General features: G+C 38.4%; 1 protein-coding gene across 1 annotated transcript in view; it reads left to right on the forward strand.

Moving 5' to 3' along the window:
• MYRFL (myelin regulatory factor like) overlaps nt 1–25,867 on the forward strand; it is a gene marked incomplete at both ends in the record, with an annotated part of 115,511 nt that overhangs the window by 18,974 nt on the left and 70,670 nt on the right. The window contains 4 exons of the mRNA XM_081310853.1: nt 15,248–15,338; nt 23,398–23,465; nt 23,561–23,825; nt 24,521–24,612. Coding sequence (XP_081166979.1) covers nt 15,248–15,338; nt 23,398–23,465; nt 23,561–23,825; nt 24,521–24,612 — 516 coding nt within the window. The remainder of the gene's footprint in view (nt 1–15,247; nt 15,339–23,397; nt 23,466–23,560; nt 23,826–24,520; nt 24,613–25,867) is intronic.

The following is a 25,867-nucleotide window of genomic DNA, read 5'->3' on the forward strand; positions in this document are numbered from 1 at the left end:
ACCACAGGGGCAGCTCTCCAAAGATATCGAGCCAATCAGCATTTTTTTATTATTTACTCTGAGTGACTCTTGAGTTTGTGAAAAAACAATAAGGAACACATTCCTGTGGAATTTTAATAACATTAATGCTAAGAGAACTTAGACTCAGCATTTTAAAGTTATAAATATGGCAGACACCATCAGCTGACACACCTACCTTCTCTCCTGCCAACAGAAGCCTGATCTGTTCAGTTAGAGGAGAGTCCTTGAATCCAGGAAGGACAGCTCTCACCCAGCTCTATCAGATGAACTGTAATTGGTTTAAACCTGTTTTTATAACCTCCATTCTCTCCTCTTTTTGATTTCTAATTCAGGGATTGCAACTTTTTTTTGCAACCATCATCTATTTTATAAAGGGAAAATGCCTACATTTGCTGAAGTTTAACATTAATAATAATTTAACATTTGTTTACTTTTTTATTAGGAATAATAATAAAATAAAATAGTTTTTACTAACTTTTTGTGGATTTCTCCAACCCTGCCTTCTTCTATTACTTTTTATGATTCTGAAGAAAGTAAGGAACACATATGTTATTTTATAGTAGAAACACCCGAGCCCCTGCAATAACAGCTGGGTTATTGCAATCTGGGTAATACTTAAGCTCAATAAGACTTTTTGCTTCTCTGAAAAGTGGAGATAATAATCATAGTGCCTATCTGATAGATTAAGCTTGGTGTGAGGATTGAGAAAATGAATGTAAAATTCTTAGCACAGTATTGGTACATAATGTGTTCCCTAAACTTACCAAGTATTCTTCTTCCTCTCCATTGGCAGCTCTCAATGAGTTGCTTTATGATTCTTTTGCACCCTGCTGGCCTTCCTCTGGGCACTCCACTCTCATCAGCATTCCTCTTAAGTCTCATGTCTTGATCTGCACACAGAGGAACAGGGACCTTACCTTCTGATTTCTGTACTCTCTGATTTTAGTATTATAACCTTACATCAATTTCTTTGTCTTTCCAATACTTCCTCATCACAACACAACTTAAAGACTTATATCTTTATTATCTATTCATCCATAGACCAGGTTTCTCTATATTATATTTACATAATTAGCAAAAAACAACAACAACAATGTAAAGCTGCATGATCAACCTACTGAATTTCATCTTGTCACAATCCAGTCATTCAAGATTAGATGCAACATATACGGTGCCTTGCCTGCCTCCTTCTGGCTGGCTGCATACCTGGACAGTTTTCATTCTCTGTATTTATCCAAATTACAAATAGCATTATTCTGACGGATGAGAACAGTGTTTTTACACTAAATATTAAGATTTTTCACCAGGTTAGCATTCTGGGGAACAGTTGTTCTCCCAAACACAAATTCACTTAATTCTGTGAAATACTAATGTAATTCCCTCTCCCTTTTTTGGTCTGAGTTACCATTACTAGACAACCATGGCCATCCATCTTCGACCTACCCTAACTTGCTGCTCTTCCTAAACATCTCCTAAGGTCTGACTTTCACACTCTGCTGTCACTGTCTGTCTGTCTGTGCTCCCCTTCCCTACCTTGAAGGTGAGGCTGAGTGTTGCTCACCATTATATTTCCAGTGCCTGGTGCACAGCACACCATTAAATATTTATTGAAGGTTGAATGAATGAGTGACAGATTTTGTTAGGTGTCTAGTTGAAATCAAGGCACACGTTTCCATTGAGAGTCTCCTATCAGCTAGTCAGGCAGCTGAACAGGAAGGGGAAGGAAATCCATCTGCCAGACTAGTTCTTGATACAGCACAGTCTCCCTGATGTCTTCTACTTTTCTCAGAGTCCAGCAGCCAAGTTTATAATAGTCTTTTTTAGAATTCTGCATCTTCGACAGTCATAGAAAACCCACGTGAGGGCAGATCCTGTTTCACAATGTGCTTGAACTATTTTTTTTTTTTTTTACTCAAGTTGGATTAAAGGTTAATTTTCATTTTATCTCTCAATTATCAGCCAATAAGTTCCAGGTGATTCATATCATGTTAAAGTCCAGAAAGAACCTTTGAATTCGGTCACTCTTTGCAACAGTGGGTCATGTTACCTCTGCTCCATGAACTGATTAGATTCTTCCTAGATCAATGTAAGACTTCCCTATTAGGAGAGCAGGAAATACCCAGGATTCCAGGACACTAGGTGGAGTTTTCTTGGGGGCACTGCCCTGCTGTTTACTTCTGTCTCCAGGAGTGCAAAAAGCAGGATTGACATGACATGGCCTTGAGCAGATGAACTCCTCACCTCCTTCCCCAGACTCCTCACCCAAATCTCATTTCTCATCTCAAGGAACCAGCATAACTATCAAGATAAATCCTGTGAAATTGCCTAGACTCCTTCTAACCAGTCACAAAATCCAGTGTTTTATCCTTCCAGGTACTACTCACGTATGATGTGGTGCTGGTCATTGTTTAATAGCCAAATATCTGTGGGGGGAAAAACCTGAAGGCTTATTTATCGATGGCCAATTTACAAGGTGTAAATACTCTCTCTGTGGCTAGTTTCCAGCTACTAACATGATGTCACAAAATAGGAAGCTGGGAATGTGATGCTCACAGGTGCAAGCTGGCTCCTGTTGAGTCATTTAGGTATCCTGTACTGCCTTGTGTACATTTCCACAGTCACATCAAGTTGCTTTGGAAGATTTTTATGTTATTTTGCTCATTGGCCTGTGAATGTCTCAAATCAGAAACTAACGATAGTGACAGAGTACAATTTATTATGTTGTTATCTTTGCTAAGCCCTTTGTGTGCATTATCTCATTTGGTTCTCAGGAAAAAACTCTGAGTAGATGCTCTTACTAGCCTTATTTTACAGATAAAGAAACGGAGGCACTGAGAGGTTAGATAACTTGCCCACGGTTGCTCAGCTGAGAAGTGTTTCAGCTAGGATTTGAGTCCAGGCCTGCCTGTAGAGCCAGGACCCTTAAATACTGATGCTCCTTTGTCTTTGTGTCTCTTGTTCCTGGCACTGTGTGGGCCCATAACAGGTGTCCACTGTGTGGAGAGTGATATCATCAGGGAAGGCTAACACTGACAGTGTTCTCACCTATCTCTGCCCTAGCCTTGCATGGCTGCAGTCCAGTGGCCCAACTGTTGGCTGAATGACCTTTCAGAATTTTAAACCTGATCATATCACTCTTCTGCTTAAAATCTGGTGTCTTCCAGTCTCTAGACAAACTGTTCACCATTCATAACTACATTTATTCATTCAAAGTTCTACGTACTCATGCAGTAAATGAAATAACTACCATATTCTAAATGCTTAAAATCTGTATACTCAAAGAAAATTTCAACCCTAGAGGGGCTTATTGTTGAGTGAGAGAGGCAGACACACAACACACAATTGCGACATGGTAAAAATGAAAGTTGTACAGCTGGTAGCAGGTCCAGGAAGGGCATCTCTGTCTCTGCTGTGTTCTTCACCCGCCTGCTGGATTTGGCCAGACTATTGGCACACTTTCACAGGAGTACTGATGTCAATTATTTGAATTTATTTGCACCCTTTCTTTTCTGTTCCTAGAATGTTAATCATTCCCTTTCACCTTGCTTGAAAGTCCTCTCAAGTGTCACCTGCAGAAAGTCCTTGGCTCCGACCCGGCCAGCCTGGTTGAAAGGCCTCTGTAGTATTCAAGCATATGTTCACTGGGACACTTAACATCTTGCATGACTCTAGCTCATTTTCTCAGCCTTTCACTGTTTCTGATTTTATTCCTGGACACAGAGATGACACTAAGTAGACTTGCAAATAAGTGAATGAAACATTTAGTCAGTTAATGATTGGAAATGTTTCTGGGAAATATTATCCTTACTCATCTAACCCTAAGCTGGTTGTGCTTCTGAAAATGTTAGATTTTATATCCAGTTCAACTTCCAATGGATTTTCAAGGCAAAATTCTCCTTGGCAAATGTGAGAAGGGGAGTATTTTCTTTCCTCTTCTCCCTATTCTTCTTCCTCCTCGTCTATTACCATTTCTGCTCTAGTGTCTCGTGAACATGGCACGTCAGAGGGCAACTATGTTTAAGTCTGAAGAGTAATTATTTGGGAGATCCTCCTGATTGCTTTTGAGAATTCTTCAGCAACTATAGTTGTAACAAACACACGTTGTCATCTTGCCTGTTATCTGAATATTCTGGCATTGTTGTGTGGCACAGAGGGTGAAATAAATGATGAAGAAAGGAATAGGGGTTTGTTTTAGGCTTGTGGAAAGTGATTTGGGAAGGGGACCTATCCAAAGGAAACCAGAAAGGTCTTTACACAGGTCTGGTGGGTGGTGGATGGGCAGGTGGGTGGAGGCGGCAGGGAGAATGAAAGGTCTTTGCAGTGCCTCCCCTGCTCATACCTTGGAGAGGCCCCAGAGGCGTATATATGTTTATTAGTAGGTCCTGTGAGTGCAACTTGGCTTTGCCTGTGTACTCCCTCATAATCTCACAACCCAGTACTTTACAAGGTGGCAGGACAGGTCAGCATCCTGCAACTGTTTCTGTGCCTGGAAGAGGAGGCATAGAACTAGAGTGAAGAAAGGCCTTACTTTTCAAAAGCAACCAAATTCAGCTGCTCCATACTCCCAGGGGCCCTGGGAAGCTTCTCTTGTGAGCAGGACTGTGGCAGCCCTTCCCATTCTCAAAGGCATATATAGAAAAAAGGTGGAATCAAGGTATGCAGCTGAACCTCCCTGACAGGAAACAGGATGTCCAGGGATGCACTCGTCACAGGCTTGGGTGTTATAAACAAGTGTTTCAGATATTTAGGGCAAAAGTGATTATTTTTTAAAAGCACAGGATTTATTTTAAGAGCCAGTTGAGAGTTGCTCTCTGCGTGTAAAACCTCCTGAAAAAATAATTTTATCTGACACTGTAGATTTATTTTGTTGAGTAATTTCCTCTGGGTTTGGAAAGTGCAGATATGATTTTTGGAGTCCTAGACAAAGCCAGTTACTGCAGGGATCATCCTACTTGCTCATGAAGGTGCTTGGTCAGCTCATGCCAGGAAGGCCTTGGGATCTGGGGCCCATCTGTTTCCACCTGGGGAGTATGTGCAAGTGACCCATTGGTCAGGTCTTAGAATCTATGAGCCACCTATTTCTATCTAGGGAGTGTGTGTGTGTGTGTGTGTGTGTGTGTGTGTATGTGTGTGTGCATGCGCGAGTGCGCACGCACATGCATGTATGTGTGTATTGGGGTGGGGGTGCTGTATAAAGCAGATGGGACACCAGCAGGGGCTTCAGTGGGAAACTAACCAGATTCCTCCCTCCATCTGTTTTTCTTAGCGATTGGCTTGCCCAAAGCCCAGAGAAGCAGTGGGAGCAAGCCAGTCCTCTTTGGTTGCTTGCATTGCTGGCAGAGGTGGAGGGGTACAGTGTGGAAGCAGGGAGGAATTAGGGGTGGTGGTGAGAACATGCTCAGGATTCAAGGCAGGACTGGGTTGGCTTTCCTGTATGTCACTTATAAACTGTGCAATTCTGGGCAAGCTAGTTAGTCTGTTAATCACTTGGCTTTATCCCTAAATTGGGATTAATACTAACATCCACATCCTGAGACTATTATGAAGATTAAATAGGAAAATGCAGGGAAAGTGCTTATCCTTTTGCTTAGCCCAGAATAAGAAAACCAAACTCTAAGTGTCCCTGGACAACTGCAGTAATGTTCAAATTTATCTCCCTTCTGTTCTCGTCTCCCTATAACCCTTTCTCACGTAGCAACCACAATAACCTTTAAAAACATGTAAAGCATACCTTGTTCCTTCGCAAAGGTTTTTCTTTGCTCTCACTTCCTCTCCTACTCCCTTGCTTTTGTGATCTAGACACTGGAATGATTTCTTTCTCAATATACTGAGCACAGTCCAGACCCAGCTGATGCCCTTCTCATTCCCTCTGCCTGGCATCCTCTGCCCTCGACAGAGGGCACCTCCTGCCTGACAAAAGCCACCAAATCAAAAAGAGTCTATCATACATACCACCTGCTTTATTTTCATCAGTATCTGGATATATCAGTTTACTTATTTAATTTTTCATGTCATGTATATCCTACCTTATCCCCACTGTTGCTACCTTTCCCTCCCCAGAATGCAAGTCCCTTATAAGGTTCTTTTATTTTTTTCACTGCTGTGTCCCTGGAACTTGGCACAGTGCTGGGCACATGGCAAGTGCTTAGTAAGTATTGGCTGAGTCAAGGAAAGGATAATACATCTTGTCCTGCCATCTCCACCTGATCCTTTCTTCAAAATATAACTCCAAGACTAAACTCCAGGGCAAGGTCATTTCCAACCATCACAGTTTTTAGGGATCTCTTTCTCTTGCAGATTTGAGAGGCACTTGGGATATGTTCCATCCATTTCCTTCTTAGCACATGTCCCTAAATACAGTTGGTGGTGTCTCTTCTCCACTTTCCCACAATTCTAGAACGTATATAAAGAAGAAAATCCTCCAAATTCTTTTTATTGTGGCCAGAATAAAGCATGAGAGATATTGGCGTGAAAGTAAGTGATGTATTGAATATCAAGGTACCTGGAAAACACTTCATAAGTTCATGAAGAACTTATTAAATTATCTATCATTTATTTCAGATTTTAATAAAAGAAAGAAGAGTCTTTGAGCTTCCCTTTGTTAGCAAAAACAAAAACAAAAAACCCTAGTTATTTCATATCCTGTAGAAGTATTACAATCCAAGAGAAAAGCAAAGCATTTTATGCAAGCGTGCTACACAGAACAGAGATTGGGAGTTGTCAAAGACAACATGCCCACCACACAGTGTCCTTGACATCCTTCTAAATAATGGGTTTGAGTGCATTTGTGTATCATGGCATCTTAGAGAGCAGTTGACTTCAGTGGAACTGGCTCCTGTCTGCATTTTGCACAAATAAACAGTCTCAGTTTTTCTCTTTCTACAGTGGCATGAGGTGCTCCCATACAATTATTTGGGAATTGTATGGCTGCAGGGGAGGTTCTCATGCCACTCAAATGGCAGTGATAAGACAAAGCTTAGTCAGAGGACTCTGAAGGAGACTCAGATTTCAAAATCCTTTGTTGTTAGGGTGCAAATGTATTTGCCCACCCACTAGAAATGGCAGAAAAGATGGGGTAAAGAAGGACACACAGAACAGGGAGCATATGCCCCATTTAGGTCACTGCTGGATTTTTTTTTTTTTTAATACTGGGGATTGAACCCAGGGGTGCTCTATCACTGAGCCACATCCACAATCCTTTTTATTTTTAATTTTTGAGAGAGAGTCTCACCACGTGGCTGAGGCTGGTATCTACCTTGCCATTTTACTGCCTTGGCCCCCAGAGTCCCTGGGATTGAGGGTGTGTGCCCCTGTGCCCGGCTGTAACCTTTTAAGTCCAGTCCTTTCAAGTAATTCATTCACTCATTCAGCCAATACACTTTGACAGTCCACTGTGAGCCAGGGAACAGGGCCAGGTGATGAGTTATAGTGATGAATGAGATAGCTATGGTTTTTGCCCTCTGAACTGTCTCTGTTGAGCAAGATATTGGCAATCATTAAGAGGTTTTGATTTGGGAATTATTAATTGAAAACTTTAGAGATAACATTTGCTTTCAACCTTGATTTTTATGTGATCTGAAAAACTCGGTTTTTATGTGGCTAACTATGTAGTAATTTTGTGTGGGTGCTTTTCATTGTCCTCATCATGGTTTAACAACTGTCCTTCCAAAATGTACAAACATATGTCCCTTTTTTCTTTGAATAATATTATGTTTTATCTAAATCTTCCATATATGTAGGAATTTATTTTGATTCAGGGTGAGATTATAGTATGTAACCTATTCATATTTCATGAACACAAAATGATGCATTTATCATAACCTAACTACCTATAAATCTATTTGACTTTATTTATGGACTTTATTTTGTTCAAAAGACTGGTCTGTTTATTGCTACAATAAGAAATTTATATTACTTTTGAATATCTTTCTTATTAATTATCCTGCTGGGTGTGGTGGTGCACGCCTGTAATCTCAACGACTCAGGAGTCTCAGACTGGAGGATTGTGGGTTCAAAGTCAGCCTCAGCAAAAGCGAGGTGTTAGGCAACTCAGTGAGACCCTTTTTCTAAATAAAAATGCAAAATAGGGCTGGGGACGTGGCTCAGTGTTCGAGTGCCCCTGAGTTCAATCCCTGGTACCACCTCCCCTCCCAAAATCCCTTATGCCAGTAGTGGTGGCACACACCTGTAATCACAGCAACTCTGGAGGCCGAGGCAGGAGCATCAAGGCCAAGCTGGGCTAAGGAGACTCCTCTATCAAAATTTAAAAAAAAAAAAAAAAGGACGGGGATGTAGCTCAGTGATGAAACTCCCCTGGGTTCAATTCCCAGTACCAACAAATAAATAAATGCTGCTTATTTACTCATCTAATTTTTTCCCTAGGAATTTTCATATAAACTGTAGATTCATTTTGTTATTTTAAGAAATTTTAAATTGTGGTTGTATTAAATTTATAAATTAATTTAGGAACGTTTATATATTTATACTATTACCTCTTTTTGTTCTACCAAAATATGATTTTTATTTACTCAAGACTTCCTTTAATTATATGAGAATTTTAGAGCTTTATTTTGATTTTATCAAGCTTATTTCTAGGAATTGTATTCCTATTCTAAACGGGATTTTTCTGCATTAACTTTCCCTGGTAGCCGTTGTTTGATTATAGAAATCTATTGATTCTTTTAAGTGGTACATTTGTCTTGGCCTCCTTATTGAAGTCCATTATGTGTAATACATTTTGGTTGGTATTCTTTGGCTTTATAAATTTAAAGTTATTGTCCTCTGCAAATTGCTTTCACCTTTCTGACATTTATCCCTCTCATTTTGATTTCCTGATTACATGGGAAGCTAATGTATTAAATAATAACATGGTAACAAAAAGGCTTTTTTTCCCCAATACTAATGGAAACAATTCTAGCTTTTAAATTATTAAACATGACTTTGGTTGTTATTTGATGTGAGTTTTCTAGCACACACATATATATATGACAAATATTATGTGTATATGGATGTATATAATCTTAAGGATCTAGTCATTGGAATCCATGTGGAATATTCCGGGCCTATTGGCATTGATCAAGAAGGTCAAATACTTTTTACTTTTAGAATGTGAATGGGAGTATTGAATCATCCTTGTGTTCCTTGATGATAAATTCTCTTAATCTCAAATTCCACTTGGCAACATTCCATTTAGGACTTGAGTGTAATATTCACAGATAATATTAGTCTGTAGTATCCTTTATATATTTCACCTATGTCAGATTTGGGCATTGGTTTTCTGTTGACTTCATTAAAGGTATCTGGAGACTTTTCTTCTTTCTCTATGTTCCGAATTGTGAAATTAGGGGAGGAATTATAACATTGCTGAAGTTCTAAAAGATGACATATGCCATTGGACCTTGCTCTTTTATGCAAGTGTGGGTGAGGGCCGTGGGGGAACATTTTCTACGTTTATTTCATGGATACTAGTCATTTTAGACTTTTTTTTTTAATCTTTGAATTTATTTTGGCAATTTTGTTTTAAAATTATCTTAGAATATCATTTTGTACAAAGTTGTACAAAATATTTTTCCAACATGTAAAATGATTATTTTTGAAAAATGTGAAATTACTTTGAATTCTATAACCTAACCAGTGTTGGTAGTGGTGGAATATTATTTATCACCTATGAATATTTACAGATAGAAGAATAAATAGGTGGATGGATAGGCAAACTCTAGATAGGGCAGAGGGTTGGAAGGGAAAGGAGGGAGCAGTGGGTTAGCAAGAATGGTGGAATGTGATGGACATCATTATCCAGAGTACATGTATGAAGACACAAATTGGTGTGAACATACTTTATATACAGAGTTATGAAAAACAGTGCTGTATATGTGTAATAAGAATTGTAATGCATTCCATTGTAATTTATTTTTTTAAAAAATCAATAAAAACCTTATAGTACATTAGTGTACTATAGTAATTCATCATATTAATTTTACTTGAATTTAACAGAATCAAAAGAAACTCTAGGGATTACAGAATTTAATATAGTTGCTTATTTACCCTTAGAGATATCAGTTCCAAAGGATTCTTCCAAGGTTAAGAACTGAGAAAGTTATTAAAAATTTGGAGTAGTTTTTTAAAATCTGAATGTACTGCCTACATTTGAACATGTAGGTAGTACCATGTTTGAATGTGATTTATTCCCCTGAGCTCATGCAGTTCAATCTCCAAATCCATGTGTTAATGGGATTAAGAAGTTGGAAACTTAATCCAACTGTGGTATTGAGGTGAGACCTTTGAAAAGTGATGGTTTAGATAAGGTCATTAGGTTGGGACCCCCGTTATTAAATCTGTGTGGCTTTATAAGAAGAGGGACAGAGTCCGGACATATCTAGACATGTATATTCCCTGTCTCTTGCCATGTACTACCTTGGAACTCTGTCGGCCAGAAGGTCATTAGTGGAACTTAGCCAATGTCAGCACCATACTCTTGAACCTCCCCAACTGCAAATTAAATAAGCCTGTGTTCTTTATAACTTAGCTTGCCTCATGTAGTTCATTATAGTTAAAAAAAAAAGTGACCAAAAAAGGTGGTGAAGATGCACTCTGAGATGTGAGTGAGGAGATGATTAGTATTACATATTCTACTTTCTAACTCCTAATTTTTATTGCTTATATTATTCTTCCTAAGAGTTTCTTACTTTTAACTTTCCATCTGTAGCTACTCTTTCCTAGATGTTCAGTCAAAATCCCAATTTATATGAATTCATGGTTCATGAATTTATTTCCTCTTCAGGTGCTGTTTTCCCAAGTTCTTTATTTTGAATTATTCTTGATTGGTGGAATTTCATTGTCAAGGAATGATTTTCAAGAAAGGCTCATGAAAATTTTATCCCCTGAACTTTTTTGTTTTGAAATTGTCTCTCTTTTGCCTTTATCTTTGGAAAAAAAAAAATCCTGGGTACCTGATTTCTTTCTCTTGAACCATTGCAGAATTTATTAAATGTCTGCATAGCATTTCATGGAAAGAATGTCAATTCTATATTCACAGTCAATTATTCCCAATCTTCTGTTATTATAAAAAAGCATGCCATGATATTCTTCTGCACATTTTTAAAAAACATTTATGTGACTTTTCCATTAGAGTAAATTTAAAGTAGAACTGTAGGTCAATGTAAATATGCACATTAAGATATTTAGAAACGTACTAAACTACTCTCAGAGATTATTTAATTTATGCTCCTTTCAGCCAGCAGTGCACAGAGGGACTTATTATTTCCATTGTTATTACCAGTGGGTTTTAGTAGTTCTCTGAATATATGTGAATGTGGTAGGCAAAAAATATTTTTCTGATCTTTTAAATTCTGTTCCTTAGTAAACTGCCCTTTATCATTCTCTACTATTTTCCTAGGAGAGGTGTTGATGGTATTATTGAAAGAACATTTTATATATGAAGAATATATATGTGCATGTGAATGAGGCGAGGAGGGAGAATAGTGCAAGTGTAATATAGTGCAAGTGGTGAATCTTGGTGAAAGGTATATATGAATTCCTTTGTTTTCTTATAGCTTCTCCATAGGTTTAAAATTAATTCAAAATAAAATGTTAAATGTTTCCTTTTTCCTCAAAAAAGTATAAAGTGAAATTTCTCAAATTTTTCGTATGCATTGAAAATATTTTACAGTTTTTCATTTTTTTCTTCTATTATACTTATGATAATCAACGAGTGCTAAATCTTTTGAGTAATAATTTTTATAAGAAACAAAATATTTTCCCACTTTCAATTTTCCATACATTACAAAAGGAAAAGTAGTATAGTAGTGAAAGCTGGCAGATGTACTATAAACAAGGGATGAATATTAACATAAATAATGAAGCATTATTATCTTCCTGGTGTAAGTCACTAAAAAGGACATAATATCATTTATGTAATAGTCTTGCCAAACACATGTAATTTGAATGTAACCATGAGAAAATATGAGGCAAATTAAAGTTGAATAGAATTTTAAAAAACATCTTTTTTTAAAAAAATCTAAAAACTCATGGCAACTGAATGAATTGTGTTATTCTGGATTAGATTCTTTCTTAACATTATTAACACTATAGGCAGCATTATTGAGACAATAGGCAAAATTTGAATATGGAATGTAAGTTATAAAATAAAACTGTATCACACAATGGAATTTTACTCAGCCATAAAGAAGAATGAAATGATGGCATTTGCTGGCAAATATATGGAACTAGAGAATATCATGTTAAGTGAAATAAATCAGTCCCCCAAACCCAAAGGTCAAATGTTCTCTCTGATATGTGGATGCTGACTCACAATAGGTGGTGGGGAGAAGGAGGGGAGGTTCATCCATGGGATGAAATGGGGGGAAGGGAGGGAGGATGGAAATGGGAAAGACAGTAAAATGCATCAGACCAGTGAAACTCCACATGATGTTCAGCCATAAAAATGGAAAGTTATACTCTATGTATGTATGATATGTCAAAATGCATTCTACTGTCATGTATAACTGAAAAGAACAAATTTAAAAAACTGTGTAACGTTGACTGTCCTGATTTTTATAATTGAATTATGATTGTGTTTTTGTACTTGAAAACACACTTGAAACATCAGGGATAAAGGCAACATATTTTCAATGATTCAGAGAAGTACAATAGGAGAGTGTGTGGTATGTGTTTATATATGTGCATGTGTATGAAGCGAGGAGGGAGAATAGTGCAAGTGTAATATAGTGCAAGTGGTGAATCTTGGTGAAAGTCATATATGAATTCCTTTGTTTTCTTATAGTTTCTCCATAGGTTTAAAATTAATTCAAAATAAAATGTTAAATGTTCCTTTTTCCTCAAAAAAAAAAAGTGTAAAGTGAAATTTCTCAATCTTCTTTATCATTTTTGGTTTTCATGCCATGATTGAAAAAACCTTTATCTCAAGATCATAAGAATTTTTTTCTATGATTTCATTTTCACATTGATTTTTGATCTATCTGAAATTTGATGTTGAAGCAATAAAATGAGCCAGGTTTTCTTACCTAAATGTCTAGCCAATTTTCCCCACAATGTCTACCAAATAATCACCCTTTTCTTGCTGGTGGTCAAAGTATATACATAATACGTACGCAAATTCCATATGTCATACATATATGTAATATTTCTCTGCCTTGGATTTGCATTCCTTTGATGCATTCATTTGTGTATCTCAGTACTCATTACTCCTCCTGGTCATTCTTGCGTATGTATTCTTCCAAATGTTAAATATTTCAGAGAATTGTTTCAAAACGTTTAAATGTGGGGATGATTTGATTTGAGCAGCACACAAATCAATTAGAAAGGCTTTGCAATATTGAACTTTTCAATCAGCAATGTAGATCTTTCCATTTTTTAAAATCTCTTCTTAAATCCCTTCATGGAGGGTTTTTTTTAAAATTTTTTTTTAGTTAAAAAAATTGTCCCTAAGTATACATTTAAATTTTTCATACTTTTGTAATTTTGAATGGAACCCCTACCCCCATCCATGATGTCCATATAAATAGTTGGCTGGTTATTATTTTTTAATAGCATCAGTTTTAACATTGAATTTTGACCAACCAATCTATTTAATTTTTTGATCATTTCTAATTGTCAGTTATTTATCTAGTTTGCTAGGTATAAAGTTATGGTATCAGCATATACAGATGGTTTTTGTCTTTTTTATAATATATATTGCCACATTACCTTTTAGATTCTTTGAAAATTCTAACAATATATATTATAATCAGGCAGAAACCAACAAATTTATTTTCATTTTCCAAATTAAGAAAAAGGAGAGAACAGTTGTATTATATTTTAAGAGGTCTACAAAAATAAAGTGAGATGTTGAACTTTTTGTTGAGCATGACAAAATTATTCATCAACCAACAAACCAGCCATATAACTGTTCGTCTGTCCATTCATCCATCCATCCATCCACCAAACCTATTCAATAAATGATTACTGCTTGTCTCTTCTATGCCATGGATCCTTGCGGATACAATAAGGAAAACATAATCCTTGCTTTTATAGAATTGGGGGGCAGGGAGAGTAGGAGAGAAAAGCACAAGTGCACAATTTTTTTTATTAGAGTATTATATTTATACATAGTAGTTGGGTTCATTTGGACAAAATCTCCATGCGTGGGATTTTATTAACTCTATTTCAGTCCCCATATTCCTCTTTCCCTCCTCTTCTCCTTTCTAGACTCTACTAATCTTCCTCTCGCCCATTTACTTATTTATTTTTGATTGGTGCGTTCCACATATACATAAAGGTGAAATCCCCTGTGGTGTATTTACATATGCACATATTGTGATTTTGTTGAATTCTGGATTTCCTTCCCTTTCCCGTCCCTCCTCCCTCTCTATTGCCTTCTTCTACCCCACTGATCTTCCCTATATCTTTATGATTTCTGATCCCTTCCTCCATCACCACCTTCTTCCCCTTATTTTGTTAACTTCCAAATCTGAGGAAACATTTGACCCTTGACTTTCTGAGTCTGACTTATTTCCCTTAGCAACGATATTCTGTGTTTCCATCCATTTACCCACAAGTGCCTTAATTTCATTCTTCTTTATGGCAGAGTAAAACCCCATTATGTATATAAACCACAATTTCTTTCTTCTTTCTCTCTTTTTTTTTTTTTTTTTTTTTTTGAGGATTGAACTCAGGGGCACTGGACCACAGAGCCGCATCCCCAGCCCTGTTTTGGATTTTATTTAGAGACAGGGTCTTGCTGAGTTTACTTATTGCCTCACCATTGCTAAGGCTGGTTTTGATCTCATGATCCTCCTGAGTCACTGGGATTACAGGCATCCATCACTATGCCTGGCTAACACAATTTCTTAGTCCATTCATCTATTGATGGGTATTTGGGCTGAGTCCATAATTTGGCTGTTGTAAATTGTGCTAATATGAACACCGAAGTGGTTGTATCACTATAGCAAGCATGCGATTTTAATAGCATTTAAGGTAAAGAAAGCATTCAGTGTTTTGGAAACACATAAAAGGGGCACCTACCCAGCCTAAAGACTTGCTGAAGGAGGGTGGCATCTAAAGAGATTTCTGAAGGAAATACTTAAATGGAAGAAAGATAGACCACACTCTCAATAAATGCATTGTGCTATGTTGTTGCTTTGAAATCTTGGGGTATGAGCTTGTCTAAGTGTTTAGCAGTCATTCTGAAATCTTCATGGCTCTTAAGATTTTCAATTTGCCTTTGCAGCTCAAGGGCCCAATGGCACTCTGGAGAACCCAGCCCTGGACACAAGTCTCCTGGAAGAGTTCTTGGGCAATGACTTTGATTTGGGGGCCTTGTAAGTAATGAGAAAACGGCTCTCCCTGTGATGTTTAAGAATTTATGAAATAATTAAATAAACTGGGAATGATCCCTCCTTTTCCATTTTTTTTTTTCCCAAAAGAGCTTGGTAGGATCGGTATTACTTCTTCTAATTATTATACAATACCAGCTTTCTATTATAATATCAATCTTCTTTGGTAGATTTCACCAGCGAGGCCTAGAGTTTTCTTTGTGGGAAGTTCCCCCTGTTCCCTTCAACCCCTGCCCTTGCAACTGATTTGATATCTTTGGGATATGGAACTCTTCAGGTTATTAATTGGTAGTTGTCAGCTTAGGCAGTTTGTGTCTGTCAATGAATTTGTCTGGTGCATATGTCCATTGGTACAAAGTTCTTCATATTTCCTTATTATATTTTATCTATCTATCTATCTATCTATGTATCTATTAGTACCGGGATTGAACTTAGGGGCACTCAACCACTGAGTCACATCCCCAGCCCTATTTTGTATTTTATTCAGAGACAGAGTCTTACTGAGTTGCTTAGTGCCTCACTGTTGCTAAGGCTGGCTTTGAACTCACGATCCTCCTGTCTCAGCCTCCCAAGTTGCAGGATTATAGGCATGCACCATCGTGCCCAGCCCTTATTATATTTTAATGTGGTGATGATTCTCTTGTTCTTAATATCAGTAGTTTGTATCTTTGTTTTTCTCTATCAATCTAACAGGTGGTTTATCAATTTTCCTAGCTTTTTCACAGAACCAAATTAAATTTATATTCTTAATTGTTTTTCTGTTTTTTATTTCACTGGTTTCTGCTTTCATTCCCTTCCCTTCTTTTTTTTTTCCTTCCTTTTAAAATTTTTTCACAGGGTCTTGCTAAGTTGCCCAGGCTGGCCTCAAACTTGCAATCCTCCTGCCTCAACCTTCCAAGTTACCTGGATTGTCACTGCACCTGGCTACTGCCCTTATTTTCTGATGTAAATATGGATAGTCCATCTTTCTTTTCTTTTCTTTTTTATAGTTGTAGATGGACAGCTTGCTTTTATTTTATTTGTTTCATTTTTATGTGGTGCTAAGGATTGAACCCAGTGCCTCACACATGGTAGGCAAGTGCTCTGCCACTGAGCTACAGCCTCAGCCCATACGTCTTTCTTTTTTATTCTTAATTTAGACACAGTTAAACTCAATTTTTTTGTATATAATTCTGTAAGTTTTTACAAATTCATAAAGTCATGTCACTACTCTCCCAATCAGGACACAGAACAGTCCCTTCACCTGCAAAATGTCTTTTCCTTTTCCCCTTTGTTGTCAAACCTCCTACCCTAACCCCTGGTAACCTCTGAATTGTTCTCTGTCCCTATAGTTCTGCTTTTCTCCAGGATGTCACATAAATGAAACACACAGTATATAACCTTTTGGATCTTCCGTTTCTCATCGAACAGATTGTCTTTTTATCAATAGTTCATTCCTGTTTATTGCTGGGAGAGAATTTGCTTATCCATTTACCCACTGAAGGACATTTTGATTATTTCCACTTTATGGCAATGATGAATAATGTTTCTATAAACATTCATGTACAGATTTTTGTGTCATCAAAAGTTGAAATTTCTCAGTGCTGGGGATATAGCTCAGTTGGTTGAGTGCTTGCCTCACATGCAGAAGGCCCTGGGTTTGATCCCCAAAACAAACAAACAAAAGTTTAAATTTCTCTAGAGTAAGTACTTAGAATAAGGACTGCTAAGTCATAATGGATGATCCAGTATATGATCATTCATATGTTAAACTGTAAAACTTGCCACCTTTTTCAGAGTGACCATACTGCTTTATTACCATTAGTCATGATGAGGTATCTAGCTACTTCTTTCCATTATTCGTTCTTCATATTGTCAATTGAAAAAAATTTTAACATAGCCATCCACACAGGTTTGTAGTGGCATCTCGTTGTGTTTTAATTTCATTTCATGTGCTTAAACATTTTCTTTGGTTAAGTTTCTGTTCGAATCTCTTGCCCATTTAAAAAAAAAGTGAGGGTTACTTTCTTATCTTATTGTTGAGAAAATTTAAAGTTTATTCTGTATATAAGAATTTTATTAGATATGTTATTAGTGAGTACTTTTTCCTGGTCTGTAGCTTATGTTCTCATTCTCTTAACAGTAACCTTTTTTCAGAGCAAAAGTTAATTTAATTTTAATTTTAATGTCCAGTTTATAGAATTTTTCTTATATGATTTGTGCTTTATATCCAAGAAATATAGTTTGCCTGATCCAAGTCCCCCAATTTTTTTTCTATGAGTTTTAGAGGTTTACATTTTACATTTTTGTCTGTGATTCATTTTGAATTAGTTTTTGTTAAAATAAATAAATACACACATATAATGTGTATACATGCAATGTTTTATGTATATGTAATGTATTTTATATATACACAGGATGTTATATGTATCTCACTACATTTTCCTTGTCCATTCATCCACTGGACACTGAGGTTGACTATTTGGTTCCATCATCTTGGCTATTGTGGAGAGTGCTGCCATAAATATAAGAGTACAGATCTTTTCAAACTACTGATTTCATCTCCTTTGGTTATGTACCCAATGGTGGGACTGCTGGATCATATGATAGTCCTATTTCTAGTTTTTGAGGAATTTCCATACTGTTTTCCATAATGGCTGTAGTTACTTTGGAACCATAGTGTTTGAATTCTCCTTTCTCTACCTATTTGCTACCATTTTTGTTGTTGTTGGTTGTTTGTTTTATAATAGTTATTTTAACTAGGGTGGGATGGTATATCATTGTGATTTCATCTGCATTTCCTTGATGATTAGCAGTGTTGAGATTTTTTTCATCTATTTGGCTATTCATAGATCAATTTTATTGCTCTTTTCAAATAACCAGCTTTTTGGTTTCATTGATTTTGGTCTGTTGGGCTTGTTTTCATTTTCACTAACTTCCATTCTTATTCTCATTCTTCTGTTTGCTTCGAGTTTAGTTTGCTTTTTTTTTTTTTTTTTTTTTTTAGTTTCTTGGGTGGAAACTTAGTTCTTAATAGGAGACCATTCTTTGTTTGCTAATTTAAGCCGTTGACACTATACATTTTTCTGTTTGGTTTAGCTGCATATCTGTGTTTTGATATGAGCATACTGCAGCTACATACATTTAAAAGTTTTAGACAATGTTATAATTTTTGCTTTTACTTTCATACATGTTGAAGAATTTAAGAAGAAGTAAAATTGTTCATTATAGTGACCTAAGCATTTATCATTTTTGTTGGTCCTCTTCATTTGGGAAGCTCTATTACTGTTTCTGGTGTTGTCTTTCACTGTAAGAGCCCCTTAGCCTTTCTTTTATTTATAGCAGATCTGTTGGCAATGGGTTCTTTTAGTCTTCCTCCACTGAAAATGTATTTATTTTACTGTCATTCTTAAAGTAGATTTTTTTAAAAAAAACTTTTAGTTGTATATGGGCACAATACCTTTATTTTATTTATTTAGTTTTATGTGGTGCTAAGGATTGAACCCAGTACCTCACATGTGCTAGGCAAGCACTCTACCACTGAGCCACAACCCCAGTCCCTTAAAGTATTTTTTTTTTCCAGATGTAGAAATCTTGATCAAAAGGAGTTTTTTTTTTTTTTTTCTTTTCAGCACTCCTAAAAGGTTGACCCACTATCTTCAGGTCTCCATGATTTCTGATGAGAAACAGACAATTATTTGAATTATTGTTCCCTGTACATAATGTTCCCCCGCCCTCTGCTGGTAGAATTTTCTTTACTTGGATTGTAATGTGTCTGAGTACAAGCATGGTTTTCTTTGAAAGTGTACTGTTTGAGACTTGCTCAACTTTTGAAACTGTAAACTTGTACTTTTCATTACATCTGGAAAGTTTTCAGCTGTTATTTCCTCATATTTGTTTTTCTGTACCAATGTCTTTCTTTTCTCCTTCTAGGATTCCAACAATCCAAATGTTAGACCTTTTGATATTGTACACAGTTTTCTGAGGTTCACTTCATATTTTCAATTTTCTCCTCTCTTTTGTTCATATTGGATAATTTCAACTGATCTGTCTTTAAAAGTTCACTGGCCCTCCTCTGACATTGTCATCTCTGTTCTGTCACTGAGCCCACTTTGACATGACTATAAATGTCCCTGCCAAGACAGAGAGCAAAATCAGGCCAGAATCTCAATAGTCAAGGGGAAACCTATTTGTGGATATTTCTAGTACCTGGCTCTTACTACTCTTTGCCAATGGAAACATCCTTGCCTACAGACTCTGGGAAGAAGAGAGCCTCAACATTTTGTAAGCAGGTGAGTTAAACATACACACATCCCTACAGGGCTAGTGTGTTGCCAAGCGTCTGAGCCCATATACTCTGAGCCAGCTCTTTGGCTCCAGGAACACCAATTGCCCCTGCACTTACCCTCACATGGCTCACTCTGTCCAAGCAGCTGGTGTGAATTCAGGTGATCAGTGTTGTATTCTTAGTGTCCATAGTGATAACAGTCCTTCCTGCAGGACTGCAGATATCCACTTACAGGCTTCCCTGTTGCAACTGAGTTCCAGACTTAGTTTGCCCCAAAATACTTCCTCCTTATCTTTGGGAGTGGTTTGAGGGGGCAGGTTGTAGATGTTGTAGATAAGGAAGTTAATATGGTTGGGCATTTACTAAGTGTTGGGCCTTGTTCTTTGCACTTTATACAGTCATTTATTTAACCATATTTGATGTTACATATTTCCTTCTCTTAACAAAGCAGTCAAATAGATAGTATGTTTATAATATTAAATTTATTGTGTATATTTTACAGAGGAGGAGTCTGAGAGGTTAAGTGAGACTGTGAGACTCCCTAGATCAATAAGTAGCAAAACTGGGATAAAAATCTGCCTGGCTCCAGAAAACATGCCCTTTCTCCTACATATAACTTGTAGATTAATGAATATTTTAGGGAATGTTTTGAAGAAATCTGAACCTCAGGGAAATATATTTTATTTTATTTTTTTCCACATTTTTATTAGTGCATTTAAATGATACATAACAGGATTCATTGTTACATATTCATTCATGTACATGGTATAACAATATAATTTGGTCAATGTCATTCTTGGGGAAATATTTTTTTTTTATTGGTTGTTCACAACTTTACAAAGCTCTTGACATATCATACTTCATACATTAGATTGAAGTGGGTTATGAACCCCCAATTTTACCCCAAATGCAGATTGCAGAATCACGTCGGTTACACATCCATATTTTACATACAGAATACAACAATTACTAAAAGGGCAGTATGTAAAATTGGGGAAATATTTTTAAAGTGTCTAAAATTATCTATCAAAGGGTTTGATTGGGCTTGGGAGGCTGAGCCAGGAGGATCAAGAGTTCAAAGGCAGCCTCAGCAAAAGCGAGGTGCTAAGCAACTCAAAGAGACCCTGTCTCTAAATAAAATACAAAATAGGGCTGGGGATGTGGCTCTGTGGTCTATTGCCCCTGAGTTCAATCTCTGGAACAGCTCCCCACCCCCAAAAAAAGGGTGTGATTCAGAATGGATCTGAGCCTCAGTTTTGTAAAGATTGTCGGAGTTCATGGTCATTAAAGTCCTCAGATCAGATAACCTGTCACTACTTGGTAAGTGCTCAGGTGCAGGCAGGGAGGTGGGGCTGCAGTAGGTCTCTGTGGGAACAAGCAGAAACAGGTCTAGTCCCTGGCCTCAGGGATGCTGGCTGGTTGAGTGATCATCACAACCTGCACAAACACTCTGTGTTCTGAGTATTTCTCATACCAGGCTCTTTAGGCAGTTTGGCAGGATTTCTCCCAGTTGCCCCCATGGCCAGGGTTTTCTTGGTTTTTGCCTGAGGGGGCCCAGCTGCGATTCCAACCTGGGTTTACTACATATCCTTAATTACTTACTTTGTTCTAAATTGCCCTGTATTGTGCCTTTAAACAATGTCAGTGACAACTCCTTATGTAAATGATCTAAGATACCACTAGGCTACAAAATTACCAAGAGCTGGTTTGAATGTCACAGACATATTTTTTCAGATCTATATAAATGTATTAAAAGCTAGAAGTATTGGTTCTGTAAAGCAAATTTCCCCCTAAATGCTCTATAGGAAATTTGTTCCAGGAGCTACTGTGGGGAAAGAAAGAAAATTCCATAATCAGTAAATAAACTTGTGACTCACTGGCTTAAACCAAATTAAATGAGCATCTTTTTGTTTTTTCAGAAGCACTTCTCAGAGCTTTTGATGCGCTAATGAGAAACTGGAGAAGGGAAATGATATTCCACATTCCTCAAATTTATTTAGCTACAGACCCCTTTTAGTAGGCAAGTATTCACATATGAGGTTGGGATTTGCTACTTAGGACTTTCTCGTCCTTCTGTGAAAATCAAATTGTCAGGGAGAGTTGGGACCAGTCCTATCAGCATGTGCAGGTTCCTGCAAATTGCCCTTAATGCTTTATCTCCACATCTGATAGAGTCCAGGTACCTAATTGTCTAGAGGAGCAGGCTGAGGCCCTTTCGGATTTTCTAGGTTATTCTACTAGGTACACCGGTTGTAAGCGCAAAATGAGGGGTGCAGACCTCTACAGATTCAGGGAAGCCATTTATTGTTCTTCACGGACTTGGGCAGCGTGGGGACTCATTTTCTGGATGCGAAAATGGCCATCGATTACAGAGGGGATTTTGGTTTTATAGGGAACAATTAGGGAGTTTCATCATTGGAACTTGTGGGTGTGCCCTTTGGACAGTCAGGGGCTAGTTATGAAGGTTAAAACTTTTAACTCAGGAGGGCAGCTGTAAAAGGTTGAAATTCATTGTTACCTGGAGAGATAGGAGTCCAGATTGTGAGGGTGGGTATTTCTTCTTCTGGAATTTATTGTCTGGTTCCAGAGTTTCAGTATTTGCCTCCATCCTTCAGGGCCCATTGTTCAGTATTTATTGTGTGTAAATAGGACTAATTTGCAATGGGGGAAGGTCAAAATGCAGAGCCTAATATTCAGTATTCATCCGATGTTATCAGGAAAGGATTTACTGGAAGGTCAATGCTTAGCTAGTTTCCACTCCCTCCTCCTGAGCTGCATTATCTCTCAGCTTCTCTTTGGGGGTTGTTTTGTAGGATTATTATTTTCCATAACTCTTCATAGGTGAGCTGGAGTGATGGGATATCCTGGGAAGTGTCCAGATGTGGAATGCTCTTTGGAAAGAGGGAGCAAGAAATGTAAGGGGCAGCATGAAACTCCAGAGGGTGCAGTGGAAAATACACAAGATTGTGTGTGAGAGAGTGTGTAGAGAAAGGAAAGTTCTGGGAAAAAAAAGGCTAGTAGCTATGCAAGACAGGCTTCATTTCCTTGGGGGAAAAAAAAAATTGCCCAGAGTTCACTTGCTGCTTTCCTGTACTCAAAGTAGGAGCCAGAGAGCCATGGCATTGGTATCTCCTGGGTGCTAAAAGTGTGGCATTTCAGGCCTCACACAGAAACGCTGGATCAGAATCAACATTTTGACAGGATTCCTGTGGGTTTCATATCCATATTATGGTCTAAGAAGCTCTGGTCTAAGAACTCCTTCCAAAAACTTTGGGATTCCTCAGATATAGATGGAAAGCCACTGCAAAAAAAAAAAAAAAAAAAATGGCATTAGCCCAAACAGTGTGAGCAGCCCTCTTTATGGTGTAAGCATGTCCGGAACAAAACGACACTCATTAAATTTTCTTGAACACCGGTTCTGTTTCCGGTATTATGTCGTGGGCTTTAGGGACATCATCTCAATTCTCACAACCACACTGTGAAGCAGGTGTAATAATTGGTGCTGTCTTGTAGGTGGGGAAATGGAGTTTTGGAGAACTTAAGTACTTGTTCATGGATACACAGTTAGGGAGTACAAAAACTGGAACTCAAAGCCCGGGTCACCTAGCCACGACACAGGACACTGGGCATGTTCTGATGGGCTTTGCTCCTCAACCCCCGGATTCACCTGGAACCATCACGTGGATTCTGTTCACTGAGGGCTGCCTCTGTTCTTGACAAAAGTATCACAGAATAGTGTAAAACAAAACAAAAGCAACCCATGTCTCTAATCCTCAGGCAACGCCAGCTCCCAGATACCCCACCCTATTCTGCATCAGACCCCTGCTCTCCTCCGCAGGTCAAAGGTGAGTGCGACCCACCTGCCGCACATCTTGTGCTGTCCCTATTCTCGGACTCAGAGTAGCAAGAAAACTAGGCCCTTGATTGTGTCTTCCCCCAGGCGCGTGCTCCTGGACCCTGAGGCCTGCAGTTGTGCAGAATCGGGCTACCTACCTCCACTCAGCAGCTGCAGCTGCCCCTGGGATGCTGCCTGTGCACCCGGCGCAGGGCACGTCTGCAAGGAGCGACTCCGGCCGAACCCCGGACAGCTTTCACAACTGCTACCCAAACACGGGTCATCCTGCCACTGCTCAGGACCAATCCGGGTCTTCCCATCTGGGGACAAGTTGTTCTTACCATCAGCAGCTGTTGTGCCACGTCTCCGGGTAAAGCTCAAGATATTTAGTTACAAGAGACCTCGCAGCCAGCTGCCCTGAGACATAGAGAACGGGCAGCCCGAGCCTTTCCAGCAGATGGCAGTGTTGAGACGCAGATAGGCCACGGCGGGGCCCGGGTTCCTGGCTTAGACCATCTTTTAATTAAAAACCCACTAAACCCAAGGTCCTCATTCAACAAAAAGCTGAAATGTCAGAAATCTGTAGGGAGATTCCAGGTACCGGAGGGAGCCGTGTGCTTACGCAGGCTCAGCCAGACGACTCAAGGGGATTTGTAAATGAGCTCTCAGAAAACTGTCAATCAAACATTAAGGAATATTCTTTTCTTTTGCTTTTCTCCTTTTTATTCCGTCTTCTGGGTCTAGAAGGTGGCAAAGAGAGGAAGAGTTATCAAAAATTGTGGTAAAACTCTACATTGAAAACATGCTCAGGTGTAAAACCTGCACCTGTAGTTGAAGTCTCTGAGTCCTCTGCCTTTTGAAAGTTGTAAGGTTATTTTTTCAGGGAGGTGAATATCAGGTTCATTGGATAAAACAAAACTAAGTTTCAGACTAGTAGGGTTCAAGTAATCTTAACAGGCATTAGATTTAGGAAAGTCCAGAGTAGAGACCTGGGAAATTAAATTGGATTTAATGTAACATGTTGAGCAAAGAAGCCTAACCTCCCTTTTGGTTCCTTGATTTTAGAGCCTCATTGCCTCCAGCCAAGAAGAGAAAGTACACACAGATATTGGATGACTCAGAGGACTGCAGAGTGTGGGCCCACCATTCCAGACCATGTGAGCAAATCTGGCTGTGACAAAGTCAAAGCCCTCAGTGTCTTGGCCATTGGATCAAAGCTTTTTACAGACCTTTGAGCAATCCTACAAAATTATGTTCTCTCTCATGGAGGGCAATGATAGGCTCTGGGAGTTAATTTCTTCCTTCTTGATGTTCTTCGTGCAGGTGGGGTCACATAGGTGCTCCCAGGAAAGGTTGACTTTCTGTCCTTCTGGTGCAAGTGAAATGCCAGTCTTTCAATTTCAGGAGCACTGTGTCTAAGAAGACAGGCTGCAGGCCTGCTGGTGTGCCCACTGCTTTCTTGAGTGCAGTTCTCCTCAAATTTAATGTGCATAGATTAACTCAGGGGTCTTGGTAAAATGAAGATTCGGACTCAATCAATCTGAGCTGGAGTCTGAGACCTGAGTACCCAGATGAGGCCAATACTATGGGTTCACAGAAGACCTTCCAAAAAGCAAGACTTTAGAGTATTTCTCCAATGGAAGGAAAGTAGAGAGTTGAACTTTCTTTACACTCAAATCACATTGGCAGGTTTCTGATTGATCTTTGAAGTTATGTAAAATCATATTAGAAATCTTCCATCTGATGCCCAAGTGGTCAGCCTGTTTTTTTTTAAATTTTATTTTATCTAAAATGTGATGCATTGTGCTTTGAGCTTAGAGACCTGATCAAGTTGGGAACAGTTTGGTCTTTGGGAGTCTAAGGATTTGAATTTTCAGAATTTTCTTTAGCATTTGCCATAGCATTTGCTAGGGAAAAGGATAATACTCCAGGCCAAATTTATTAGCTACTGTAAATGCTCATATGCAGGCAGTGTGAACGGTGCCCCAAATTCAGGGGTTGGGAATCTCTTTTCTCCCCATGAGTCATCTTGGCCAGGACAACAAGTTTTCCTCTTGGGGCTCCTACTCCTACTCCTGTCCCTGAGCTCTAGAGGATTACACCACTCCGAAAGGTGGCTTTCTCACCACCTGAAGTTGCTTCCTTTGTCTTTAGCCACCCCTGGTTGGAGCTGGTCCTTTCAGGGATGTCTGGCTTCAGCTTCAGTGTGGGCTGTGGGGGTCCTTCAGTGGACATTGATGTCATCCCCTCAGCCAAATCCCACGTATCACCATTCCCTGGGAGTGCTATGTCATGACTGCGCTGGGTACCCAGCCTTGTAAAAGGTGAACGTCTTACATGGATCCACCTTTTACATGGATCCACCGTAACTGACATCTAACCCCTCCATTCTAGAAACACAAAATGCTAAGT

This window comes from Spermophilus citellus (assembly GCF_964194105.1).
Source record: "Spermophilus citellus genome assembly, chromosome: 10".
Lineage (NCBI taxonomy): Eukaryota > Metazoa > Chordata > Mammalia > Rodentia > Sciuridae > Spermophilus > Spermophilus citellus.